Source organism: Podarcis liolepis, assembly GCF_965112155.1.
Source record: "Podarcis liolepis genome assembly, chromosome: 17".
NCBI classification, from domain to species: Eukaryota; Metazoa; Chordata; class Lepidosauria; order Squamata; family Lacertidae; genus Podarcis; species Podarcis liolepis.
In genome coordinates, this window is record NC_139571.1 from 43,384,368 (window position 1) to 43,397,948 (window position 13,581).

Below are 13,581 nucleotides of genomic sequence, written 5' to 3' on the forward strand. Positions count from 1 at the left end.
CGGCGCAGCTGCCAGCCAATAGGGAGAAAGAGACGAACGGCGACGGGTTTTCCTACCTGGGAGAGCGTAAACTGACGGCGGGAGGCGGGAGGCGCTATTGGCTGGCGGGCGCGTCACTCACTCCCAGCAGGGGCGATGGCTGCTTTGGAGAGGGTGAAGGTGCTGGTCTTGGGGGATTCAGGTGAGCGAGGGCAGGTGAGGTCCAGGCAGGAGAGAGGGAGGGAGGGAGGAGAGGGGGGAAGAGGAAGGGACTTGCCAACACCCTGGGTCTATATAGTAATAGTAATAATTAATTCATAATAATAATATAGATGTAATGGGTGTTACTATTAATAATAGTAGTAATTCATAATACAGTGGTACCTCGGGTTACCGACGCTTCAGGTAACAGACTCCGCTAACCCAGAAATAGTGCTTCAGGTTCAGAACTTTGCTTCGGGATGAGAACAGAAATCCCACGGCGGCAGCAGGAGGCCCTGTTAGCTAAAGTGGTGCTTCAGGTTCAGAACAGTTTCAGGTTAAGAATGGACCTCCAGAACGAATTAAGTTCTTAACCCAAGGTGCCACTGTATATAATAATAATAGTAATAGTTCATAATAATATAGATGTAATGGGTGTAGGGACGTGGGTGGTGCTGTGGGTTAAACCACAGAGCCTCAGGCTTGCCGATCAGAAGGTTGTTGGTTCGAATCCCCGCGATGGGGTGAGCTCCCGTTGCTCGGTCCCTGCTCCTGCCAACCTAGCAGTTTGAAAGCACATCAAAGTGCAAGTAGATAAATAGGTACCACTCCGGCGGGAAGGTAAACGCCGTTTCCGTGCGCTGCTCTGGTTCGCCAGAAGTGGCTTAGTCATGCTGGCCACATGACCCGGAAGCTGTACGCCGGCTCCCTCGGCCAGTAAAGCAAGATGAGCGCCGCAACCCCAGAGTCGGCCACGATTGGACCTAATGGTCAGGGGTCCCTTTACCCTTTTTAATGGGTGTTACATGGGTGTAGGGACGCGGGTGGCGCTGTGGTCTAAGCCACTGAGCCTAGGGCGTGCCATTCGAAAAGTCAGCGGTTCAAATCCCCACAACGGGGTGAGCTCCCATTGCTCCATCCCAGCTCCTGCCAACCTACTACAGTGGTACCTTGGGTTACAGACGCTTCAGGTTACAGACTCCGTTAACCCAGAAATAGTACCTCTGGTTAAGAACTTTGCTTCAGGATGAGAACAGAAATAGTGCTCCGGTGGCAGCAGGAGGCCCCATTAGCTAAAGTGGTGCTTCAGGTTAAAAACAGTTTCAGGTTAAGAACAGACCTCCGGAACGAATTAAGTTCTTAACCCGAGGTACCACTGTATATAATAATAATAGTAATAGTTCATAATAATGTAGATGTAATGGGTGTAGGGACGTGGGTGGCGCTGTGGGTTAAACCACTGAGCCTCTTGGGCTTGCCAATCAGAAGGTCGGTAGTTCGAATCCCCGCAATGGGGTGAGCTCCCGTTGCTCAGTCCCTGCTCCTGCCAACCTAGTACAGTAACCTCAGGTTACAGACGCTTCAGGTTACAGACTCCGCTAACCCAGAAATAGTACCTCGAGTTAAGAACTTTGCTTCAGGATGAGAACAGAAATTGTGCTCCGGTGGTGCAGCAGCAGCAGGAGGCCCCATTAGCTAAAGTGGTGCTTCAGGTTAAGAACAGTTTCAGGTTAAGAATGGACCTCCAGAACAAATTAAGTACATAACCTGAGGTACCACTGTAATTTGAAAGCACGCAGTGCAAGTAGATTAATAACCAGACAGAGGGCCTTCTCAGTAGTGGTGCCTGCCCTGTGGAATGCCCTCCCTTCAGATGTGAAGGAAATAAGCAGCTATCTCATCTTTAAAACACATCTGAAGTCAGCCTGGTTCAGGGAAGTTTTTCGTATTTAATGCGTTTTTAACACTTGATTGGGAGCTGCCCAGAGTGGCTGGGGAAACTCAGCCAGATGAGCGGAGTATAAATAATAAATTATTATTATTATTGGTACCACTCCAGCGGGAAGGTAAACGGCGTTTCCGGGCACTGTTATGGTTCGCCAGAAGCAGCTTAGTCATGCTGGGCACATGAGAGCCAGTGTGGTGTAGTGGTTAGAGCGGTGGACTCGTAATCTGGTGAACCGGGTTCGCTTCCCCGCTCCTCCACCTGCAGCTGCTGGGTGACCTTGGGCCAGTCACACTTCTCTGAAGTCTCTCAGCCCCACTCACCTCACTGAGTGTTTGTTGTGGGGGAGGAAGGGAAAGGAGATTGTTGGCTGCTTTGAGACTCCTGAAGGGGAGTGATAAAGCGGGATATCAAATCCAAACTCCTCCATGACCCGGGAAAACTGTCTGCGGACAAACATTGGCTCCCTCGGCCAGTAAAGCGAGATGGGCGCCGCAACCCCAGAGTCATTCGCAACTGGACTTAACTCTCAGGGGTCCTTTACCTTTAATGGGTGTTAGGGAGAGGGGTAGTACCTCTGGGGGGGGCACATCACCCTCCTTTGGTCCTCACTAGAGATGGGAAGGCCTGGGAAAGAACCGGGGAAATATGGAAATAAACCAGGTCTTTTTCCAAAGCCATTTTTTTTCCATTTCGAAAAAACCTGGCTTTCCCCCCAATTTTTCCAGCCCCCCCCCGGCCTTCCCATCTCTAGTCCTCACCCTGCAGGTAAAAGGTATAAAAGGTACAGGACATCTGGAGACCCAGGGTTGGGGAAGGCTCTAAGGGCTATCCTACTAGGAGTTTCAAAATCTACTTGTTCCTCCTTAATTTAAACTACACAGAAAACTTACAAGAAAGGCAGTGATGTTTCACTTACCATGAAGGCTTAGTTTGCAGTTGCCTTTTTTGCAGGTGTGGGGAAGTCCTCGCTTGTTCACCTCTTATGTCACAATCAGATGTTGGGAAACCCGTCTTGGACTGTAGGCTGCTCTGTTGATGTCCGAGTAGGTGGAACTATAACTTTCTATTGTTTGGTGGTCTTTCACTTCAAAGACGAGGGAAATTCTGAAGGCTTATTGGCAAAGTAAAAACATCTAATCAGGTTGCAAAGGGAATTGTAAAACAATAGGCTATTGCAGTAGGGAGCAAGAAATCTTAATTCTGAAGCAGGCAAACATTAGTAGGTTGATCTGTTTTCAATCCAGCCTCTGGTGTAGATAAAGTAATGCAGATTTGTAAATAAGCCCACAAAAGTTACAGGAGCACCAATTTTTTTTCTAAACTGCTGAAAAGCTAGTAGACCATGGTTTTGTGTTGGTAACAGAGGAAAGGAAGTCTCCCCTAATCGCTGCCAGCTGCTAAGTTGACAGGTGGAGAAGGAATGGAAAGAGTTGTGTCTTCTTTGCCAGCCTGGTCACATGTTTGCAAGGAATTCCTGGTCACCTATGGATACCAGCCAGGCAATTTGTTAAACAGAAGGCTGAGGTAATGTTACCCAGTTGAACTGGTGTGGCCTTGCAGCAGCTTTTGATACATCAAATCACCAAATTTTGACAGACCACATGCTTGACCTTGCAGGAGATTGAAGAGCCCTGAGCAGATCAACTTGCCTTTGACAGACTGCACTGGCTGTATTCAAAGAAGCGGTTGGGGAATAGTTTGTTCTCCTCTGTGTTATTCCCTCCATGATGTGTTCCCTCACATATTTTGTCTAATACAGTGGTTCCCAATTAGCTAAATACTGTGGGTCCCCTGTTTTATGACAGCGAAGCCATAGACCCCCTACTTTTGAAAAGTTTGAGATTTCTGTGGTAGTTTTGTTAGGAGAATGGTGCATGGACCCTCTCAGTGGGGGGTTACAGAGACCACCAATTGGGAAGCTCTGGACCATTAATGAAGACATCTGCATGACTAGGAATGGGACGAAATGTCTCCCATATACTGATAATTTGCAGCTTTTTCAACTGATCCTGTAGTAGTTCCTCTCTTATGTCCTCTAGAAATGTTAGAAGAAGCAACCAGGGGAGCAAGCGCATGATCTATGGATCCAGTGCCTCCTTCCCTTCAGTTGGTTTTTTTAAGGATTAGAAAAAGCCATGGGGTTGCCTATCAACAGCTATTTGGCAGGAAAACTAAATGGAACTTACATGTGAAGTGTCAGTTTGCATCTTAGTACCAAATGCTGGAGGTACGCGGGTGGCGCTGTGGGTTAAACCACAGAGCCTAGGACCTGCCGTTCAGAAGGTCAGCAGTTCGAATCCTCGCAATGGGGTGAGCTCCCGTTGCTCGGTCTTTGCTCCTGCCAACCTAGCAGTTCGAAAGCATGCCAAAGAGCAAGTAGATAAATAGGTATCGCTCCGGCGGGAAGGTAAACGGCGTTTCCGTGCGCTGCTCTGGTTCGCCAGAAGCGGCTTAGTCATGCTGGCCACATGACCCGGAAGCTGTACGCCGGCTCCCTCAGCCAATAAAGCGAGATGAGCGCCGCAACCCCAGAGTCGGCCACGACTGGACCTAATGGTCAGGGGTCCCTTTACCTTTTTTACCAAATGCTGGAGCCAAAAGAGAGGACATGTGTCATCGTCATGCCCCTGGTTCTTGAGCTTTTGGTAGCTAGCTGCTAGTGGAAGCTGAATATCGGACCAGATGGATTTTGATCCAGCATGTCACTTCTCATGCTCTTAAACCCACCTTGTTCATGAAGCCCTTGGAGGAGCGGCAAAGTGCTATGCATGCTAATGGCCCTATATAAAGTAGTTGTTAGGATAATACGAAAACGAATCTTATATTTATTTTTATGGACAAAACCATTACAAAAGGCACAACAATAGATTGATGGTTTGTAACCAAACCATATGCCTTCAAGTAGAAATCTGTATTGCCTTGTTCTACATACATGGCACTCTTGGTTTTCCATTTTCAGATTCACGACTACAAAGAAGGAACCCCAGAAGAGAAGACCTATTATATTGAATTATGGGATGTTGGTGGTTCAGTGGGCAGTGCCAGTAGTGTAAAAAGCACACGTGTTGTGTTCTACAACTCAGTTAACGGTAAAGTATGCAGGTTTTAAGATCTGTTTCCTATTACTTTCATTCTATGAGAACACCTGTTAACTCGATTCATGCAGAACCTATTACAGAAGTACTACAACAGAGAGTTTCTGATATCAAAGCAAGGTTCCTTACTCAGCTGAATTCAGATAAGAAAATGTTTTACTTTTGTAGATACCATATACATGTACATTCTGGCAAATCTGCTTAAAATTGCTTTCTGAAATCATCTTCTGGGTGCAAAGGTGTTCATGGTGCCTGTTTGTAACCCGGTAGACACAAGCTTGCAAACAGATTAAATTTGTGGCAACCCTCTGCCACAGTGCCTACAACGCCACACATGCTGAGAGACGGGGGTCTAAAAGCACAAGGCCCTTTGGAGCTCTGGTCCTTTTATAATTTGTGTTCATGGAGTTGTATGGTTGGAAAGAACCAAACGTGCAACACCAACTCTGAAGGAGAGGAACACTTATAAGGATATATTAAATAATTAACATGTATTGTCTTTCATGTTTAGGGACTAGAGTCCTCAACATGTGTAGCAATGTTCTATTGAAACCATCCGGCTGGGGATGGAAAAGGGTGGTATAAGATTTATCTCCATAAGTTGCAACATCTCTTAAATAAAATGACTTTCAAAATTCCTGCATTGATCAAAGGGAATTCTGAGAGGTAGTCCGTAATGAATGACGTGAGGGAAGCATGTAACCCCAGTTTTCCTGTAGGAGAGGACTTGGAACAACAGAAAAGAGAATAATCAAGGGCAATAAATTGGAGACTCCCTTTGATTTCAAAAGCAAATTGCATAGGGTGCTGTACAGGAAACCCAAAGACCCAAACTACCTTGGGTATGTGAAGCGAGTTGTGCGGTTCTTTCAGCCTTGCCTTGTCTTCTCACCCTGCAATGTCTTTCAACATAATTTAGACGGTGTTTGGAATAAGTCATTGTATTTATGAATGGCCTTGTACTTATTTAGGCATAATTTTAGTACACGACTTAACCAACAAGAAGTCCTCCCAGAACCTGTATCGGTGGTCTTTGGAAGCTCTCAACAGAGATGTGGCTCCATCAGGAGTGCTGGTGACCAATGGGTGAGTATGCAGAGGACCTAACAATTGTGGCAGATGTGATGGAGGGATGAGATAAGTTGAGAGTCTCTCTCCCGTTTTCCAAAATGTGTGTTGAAGAGTATTTCCCAATACTCTTTTACCCTTTTACAAGTCCACCACATATGAAAAAACGTTCTACATCTGCTGCTGCTTCACTAGACTTTTCAAGTGCTCGCCTCCCAGTTAATGTTAGCGTCTTTAATGACTAGTGGAAAATATTGTTTACTGACCCACATATCCTCTTTTTCTTGTGTAGGGACTATGACCGTGAGCAGTTTGCTGATAACCAGATTCCGCTGCTTGTCATAGGGACCAAGCTGGACCAGATCCCAGAAGTGAAACGCAGCGATGTCTTGACCAGAACTGCTTTCCTTGCTGAGGATTTCAGTGCAGAAGAAATTAATCTGGTTTGTATTTTGTGTCTTATTTTTGTCAATTTGGATTAAGATTTTATACAGTGGTACCTCGTGTTACATGCACTTCAGGTTACAGATGCTTCAGGTTACAGACTCCACTAACCCAGAAATAGTGCTTCAGGTTAAGAACTTTGCTTCAGGATGAGAACAGAAATCGTGCTCTGGGGACGCAGCAGCAGGAGGAGGCCCCATTAGCTAAAGTGGTGCTTCAGGTTAAGAACAGTTTCAGGTTAAGTACGGATCTCCGGAACGAATTACGTACTTAACCCGAGGTACCACTGTATACATATATATGAAAAAGGGCATGAATGCTTTTTTTTTTCAAATCAGATTTATTGTGTTTATGCAATGTGCAGATCATTTACGCAAACGTTACAGAGTTAACCAGAATAGTATGCGTTTGTCAAAGGCTTGGTGCTGTCCAGCTGGCCATAGATAAAACTCCGGGCTCCCAGCCAGTTCCAAACAATTGATTTATTTGACAAAGTTCAAACGTACATCTCCAGCGTTTCCATTAACCTCCTTCCCCTTGTGCACAGTTGCTCCCTCTAATGTTACTTCCTCCTTTTCCGCACCCAGCATGCAAGTCTGCGCAAACTCCTCCCCTTACTTCCTCTGTGTACAGCATGACTTGTCCCAGGCTCATCCTCCTCCCCCTCTACGTCAGACTGACTGTCAGACGACAAGCTGCTGATGATCTCTTTAGGCTCTCTATAACTGCTGGTTTCTGTCCTTTCCTCTTTTCCCGTTTGCCTCTCCCTGGCACGTTGCATACTTTAAATAATTCAGAGAATTTGCTATTGTTAAAGAATGATAATCAGACTGCATCTCTTGTCAGTTTTAATAGTGGCAGCCCAATTATTCACAGCATTGGTTGCAGCAGGAGGTGGAGGCCAGGAGAGAGGTTGCATTACAGCAACTACATTAGACTGCCACAAAAACCTAGAGGAGATTTAGCCTGTTGCTGAAAACAAATTTCTGTTAGGCTGTGCTCAGGCACAAATGAGGTGGAGTGCGCAGAATGAAGACCCTGCTTGTAGAAAGCGTGGTAGGAGGAGAAGCAGAGCTGGATTTTGTGGAGAGGGAGTTTGTATTTTTCCAGAAAATTTCCAGAATATTAAAAACACGATAAAACATCAAACATTAAAAACTTCCCCAAACAGGGGTGCCTTCAGATGTCTCCTAAAAGTCAGATAGTTGTTTATTTCTTTGACATCTGATGGGAGGGCGTTCCGGAGGGCGGGTGCCACTACCGAGAAGGCCCTCTGCCTTGGTTCCCTGTAACCTCACTTCTTGAAGTGAGGGAACCCCAGAAGGCCCTCGGCACTGGACCTCAGTGTCCGGGCAGAACGATGGAGGTGGAGACACTCCTTCAGGTACACTGGGCCTTTGAGGCCGTTTAGGGCTTCAAAGGTCAGCACCAACACTTTGAATTGTGCTCAGAAACGTACTGGGAGCCACTGTAGGTCTTTCAGGACCAGCATTATATGGTCTCGGTGGCCACTCCCAGTCACCAGTCTAGCTGCCGCATTCTGGATTAATTGTAGTTTCCAGGTCTCCTTCAAAGGTAGCCCCACATACAGCGCATTGAGTAATCCCAGCAGGAGATAACTAGAGCATGCACCAGTGGCATGACAGTCTGCGGTCAGGTAGGGTCTCTGCCTGCGTTCCAGATGGAGCTGGTAAACAGCTGCCCTGGACACAGAATTGACCTGTGCCTCCATGGACAGCTGTGAGTCCAAATTGACTCCCAGGCTGCGCACCTGGTCCTTCAGGGGCACAGGTACCTCATTGAGGACATAGATGCTCAAGGACATGAACTTGTGGAGAAAAGATGTTACTTGTTCTTTTGATTAATTTTGTGTGTAAGTGGCAAGACAGGCTTCATTTGGTCAGTGGAAAGTGAGCAGCATTCTTCAGGTGGTCAAGGACATCTCTGTTATATTCTCAGTGTCTAATAGAAATAATTGTGGGCTACCAAGCTTGGGCACGATATATCGCCCAGCCCTCTTGAGCACAGGATTATGTTTTGCAGTTCAGAACTCATGTGCTTGTTAAGGATTGTGGTTTCAATGACTCTCAAGAGAAAGTTACCTGTTGATGTTTTCAGGACTGCACCAACCCTCGCTACCTGGCTGCAGGCTCCTCCAACGCTGTGAAGCTTAGTAGATTCTTTGACAAGGTGAGTCTTTCAGTTCGGTACTGCATATCTATTGCTTTTTCATTATTGCAGCATAGAAAGTGAAGAGCATTAGCCTTGAGTAGCCTGACGTGAATTGCATAGGCCACTGGATTATTTCCTTTACAGCTGCTTGAACAGATTCCAGGAACTGAGCAGGCCAGGCTGAGACAACCTGTTGAGGACCTAAAAATTCGTGGTCACGGAGAGCTGTATTCTGTGAGAGCAGTTCAGGCACACTAGACAAGTGATAAACAGGCAGATTAACAAGACTGGAGATGAAGAGTTCAGGTAGTGCCAGGAAATAATGCAGGAGAAGAGAACAGCAGAGCAGGAACATACAGGAAATACTTTTTGTAATGCAGGAGGAGGCTACAGGCAAGAAGTCACCCATTTCTGATCCAGCCTATTTCTGGGTTTTAAATTAAGGCTCTGAGATTTTTCTGCCTGTCTGACTATGCAACAGCTGTAGACAAGGCAATGAGGTGTCATTGAAATTCTACTCAATATTGATCCAGAGCAGATTCCAGTGTATAGTTAGCCGAGTAAAAATTTACAGCACATTGCAGGATTCCCAAAGAGGCATTTCATTCAGCTGAGCTTTACTGCTACTGAAGGCATTAAGATAAATTCAACAGTGTAAATAAGTTGGATGGATGCAACAATGGAAGACTGAATGGTTTAGTTTTTGTAAAATATGCAGGGATATGCAAAATGAACTATGGAAAGAGAAGAAGGGAAGTCATTGATATTGTAAGGATGTTAACATGAGTATTTTAAATTGTAAAACATAAAATTTAATAAAAGTTATATAAAAAAAGAACAGCACCTCTCACTTTGGGTTGGCTGGATGGCAGTGGTCTTGCCAAAGGAAGCAGGAGCCAGCAGGTGGTGGAGGTAGTCCAACTCTCCATTCCCTCGCCAACACCCCGTGGAAGCCAGCTCTCCCCAACCACTGCAAGAAGGCAGGAGTCCTTGAGAATTGCTTCTCCTCTTGGCACAAGCCTCTTGAGGCAGTGTGTTGGCTTACGATGTTGAAGCTCAAAGTTAATACAGATATCTTGACTTCAACATCAAACCGGATTTTTCTCTACAGTTCTTCCCAGAATGCCCCAGAAAAAATCCAGGGCAGTCTTTTGGAGGGAGAAAAATACCTTCTCATTGAGAAGTCCTTCTACTGCCTGTGTTTAAAAGTCTTTCTCTTTTTTTAGAAAAAAGTACCATGCTCTTTCAGTCTTTGCCATAGATTGTAACCAGCTTCAGGCTGCAATGCGGTGTGAATTTCATGGTGCTCAGCCAGGCTGGGCAATGGCACCATATGGAAACATCCTTATTTAAACCACTTGAGCTGCCACAAAATCTGTTGTATAAACCAACGCACAACACTCACTCTTCCCTTTTTATTTTAGGTCATAGAGAAGAGATACTACTTACGAGATGGTAACCAGGTATGTCTGCTCTCTCCTTAACAGTTAAAATTTTGAAAGCTTTGGCAAAGGGGGAAAAATAGGAAGAGATGTCAAAAGGACAAGGACTGATGTAATCCAAGTCATTGCAAAACTCACCAATGAGATAAAGCCTCTGCTTTGCTTAATTTTTAATCTCCTCAGCAAAGAGCTGGGAAGGAAAGCAAGTAGGTATGTCTCAAAATGTCTGCAGAAGGTAATGCCTGGTAATGGTAGTTATGTCGTCATAGAGTTTCAGTCAAAATTATTCAACCCTCATTGCAAATCAGGGTTATTATCAAAGTTTACAGATTTTCAGCTGTTTGCAATGAACACATCAAACAAAAGCAATTGAAATACCTCAACGCGATGGATGCTTCAGGTGGTTCCCCCCAATTCAGCTGAAATTGCAAAAGGCAGTATTTTTTTTTTCTTTCTAAAAATTCCCGGGCAACGCCAGGTACTTCTGCTAATATTGTATAACCAGAGATTTTCAGCCATTTTGAGTCCACAGCTCCCTTGACCAACTACATTCTTTCACCCCTGTGGGGCTCAGGAGCCCAGTTATGTCCCCCCTCACCTGCAGCACCAGCAACCCCTCACCCCTTTTGAACACCCTCCTTTATGGAGTGTTCCCTCAACCTCCTCTCCTCTCCCCTCTATTGGGAGTCCTCCGGGCAGCCACTGCTAGTACCTCATGTCTCTGGGTTGCCCCCCCCGCCCCCCCCAAGAGAGGAGCCTCCCAGAGGCACCATTCGCCTGCTGAGCTGGAAGCCAGGGCTGCTGCAACAAACAGCCTTGCAAGTCTATGGGGGGCAGAGATGCAAGAAGGGGTCAGAAGAGGGAGGGGCAGAGGCCTTTGTTGCCTGCGGCACCCCTGACCATCATTCACGGGACACTGGTTGAAAAGCACTGGTATAAACCAATTCTAATGTAAGGTTTTTTGTCTGACAGATTCCCAGCTTCCCAGAGAGGAAAAGATTTGGAGGCGGCTTTGTAAAGAATCTTCACTACGACTGACCACCACTTGCCAACTAGAGACTATGGAAAAAGAACGATAACACTTTTACCGCAACATTCCTGTTACCGCAACGAATACTTTTGCTAACAAAACCAAGTTCTGGAGCACATAAATCGCCAAGACTGCTCCACTGCAAGTGCTTCTGAACATATGCAGAAGGATCTCTTTCCAGACCTCTGGAAAGAACCTGAGATCTTTTGGACATAGTGCAATGATTTCACTGGATAGGCAACAGCATCGTGGAATATGCTGCCCTATAAAATGGAGTTATATCCATCCAAGTGCTACCCAGAGTAGGCCCACTGAAGTCAATGAACAAGTTAAGTTTATTTATTTCCAAGGGGTCTCCTCTGAGTATGACCTGGTTGAATGCAAACCCATGTTTTTTCTGTGTTCTGAAAGTTTTATGAAGCTGTTCTTCCACCCCTAGCAGAATGGTTGTGCTGAGGTCGATTTTAAAAAATAATTTAAGAATCGAAGGCTTATAAGCAACGAAAACATCAGCATTCCAGCTTACTGAACAATACTCTTGCTGATGCTATGGCGCTGATTTCATCCTGTTGCTAAGGGACCCCTACCCAAAATATCTGTGAGCTGTAAAGAGTTGTGTAAAAAATAAGCGAGGGAAACGGGAAGAGATTTGGAAAGCCTACATTGAAAATAAATGATGTTGCTAAGCACAATAATAAAAAATTAAAAACCTGGTGGATATTTTATTGAGTTTTTGCATTTAAGCAAAGAACAAGAGATACTCTTATGCACAGGACTCGAATACTTAGAGCAGATGTCTGGGAAGGTTGAGAAATGAGTTGATAATCTGAATGCCCTATTAAATCCAATCACTGTCCATCAGAAACTCTTTTCAGCCATGGCATGCTTTGTGTATCTTTTGCACTGGCAAGTATCCTTGGGTAAACACTCCTCCCCCTGGGAGTCGCATGCAGCAAAACTGGGTAGAATTTAACCCATGCTCAGCATGCGCTCACAGGGAGCAGAGGTGAAAGAACCCCTTTTGCAAGGAACTGCTTTTTCTAAATAATTCTTTTCCCTTTTCCTGTGGGAGGCACAATTTCTTTGTTGTGTAGTGATGTAGGTGAAAAAACCCCGGGTCAGCAAAGCACGCAGACGCCATTTTTTCCTGCAGCACTGCACCATGGGAGAAGTCCCTATCGGAGCCCGTGTCTACATAAAGTAGGTTTCTCCCTCCACGCAACAGGACTTCTTCATCATGCAGGGATGCAGGGGGAAAGTCTGCTTGTTTTTGCAGCACACCCCTTTCAAGAAACAGGCATGCAGTGAAGGATAGCAGACCTGTCCCCCCCCCCCCTCCTGCTGCTTCCTTTGGCTTTGTCCATCTGTTCACAAGAGGGAATGGGCAAGTTCGATCAAACTGATTTAACCCAACATCTGTGAAGTGGGGGGTTAAATCCTTCTGCTTTGGCTGCAGGCACCTGAGACAGTGCAGATATGAGCCCTGACCCATCAGCTGACATAAAAAGTATGAATAAAATGGCATTGCAAGCACAGGTTCCCTACGTCTGCATTTTGTGCTACACTTATCCCACACTTCCAAGCATGTGCTAACTGGAATTAGAATGAGCATAGTTTCCCAGTACGTTTCCGAGCACAATTCAAAGTGTTGGTGCTGAGCTTTAAAGCCCTAAACGGCCTCAGTCCAGTATACCTGAAGGAGCATCTCCACCCCCATCGTTCTGCCCGGACACTGAGGTCCAGCTCCGAGGGCCTTCTGGCGGTTCCCTCACTGCCAGAAGTGAGGTTACAGGGAACCAGGCAGAGGGCTTTTTTGGTGGTGGCACCTGCCCTGTGGAACACACTCCCACCAGATGTCAAAGAGATAAACAACTATTTCTGGGTTAGCAGAGTCTAACCTGAAGCATCTGTAACCTGAAACGTCTGTAACCCGAGGTACCACTGTAGTGTAACAAGAATGATGGACACAATGGAGTTATTAAAAATTTGGATTATTTTTAAAAAGATGCAGTAGAAAAGGTTTAACAACAGAACCCATGGAGGGGAAGGTGGGAAGTCCAGAGATTCGGGGGAACCTTGTAACTGGATGTCTTGTGGTATGATTATAATATTAAATATGTAAAACAAAATAATATATGTAAAACAAAATAATAATAATAAAATAATAGCCAATGCTCTTGCTCTCATTTTGAAACTTTTCGATCCATATTCCGCAAAAAAAAATTAAAAAAGGACCCTATCCCAGTGGCAGAGGAAGCTGATCAGGCGCCTGGGGCGCCACGTGTGCCCTGCACCCGGGGTCAGGGCCAGCTGCCCGCAGGGTGGGGCCAGCCAGGGCAGGACGTTCCGCGGGGCCTCCAAGGAGTCTGCCTGCCTCCTCCCCCTCAGCCACCCTACAGCTGAGGGGGAGGCAACGGGCGG

At 45.9% G+C, this 13,581-nt stretch overlaps 1 protein-coding gene across 2 annotated transcripts; it reads left to right on the plus strand.

Annotated features, from left to right (window-relative positions):
- Positions 1 to 75: 75 nt before the first annotated feature.
- On the plus strand, positions 76 to 11,873 carry RABL3 (RAB, member of RAS oncogene family like 3). 2 transcript variants are annotated; one of them, XM_083482022.1, is made up of 8 exons: positions 76 to 181; positions 2,861 to 2,952; positions 4,869 to 4,998; positions 5,976 to 6,090; positions 6,365 to 6,515; positions 8,635 to 8,706; positions 10,113 to 10,151; positions 11,103 to 11,873. In XM_083482022.1, the coding sequence occupies exons 1-8, from the start codon at positions 136 to 138 to the stop codon at positions 11,166 to 11,168; spliced, it is 711 nt and encodes a 236-aa protein (XP_083338148.1). In that variant the 5' UTR covers positions 76 to 135; the 3' UTR covers positions 11,169 to 11,873. The 2 variants fall into 2 exon arrangements, with proteins under 2 accessions (XP_083338148.1, XP_083338149.1); XM_083482023.1 differs by having other exon boundaries at positions 103 to 181; positions 2,861 to 4,136; positions 4,504 to 4,998.
- Positions 11,874 to 13,581: the final 1,708 nt, after the last annotated feature.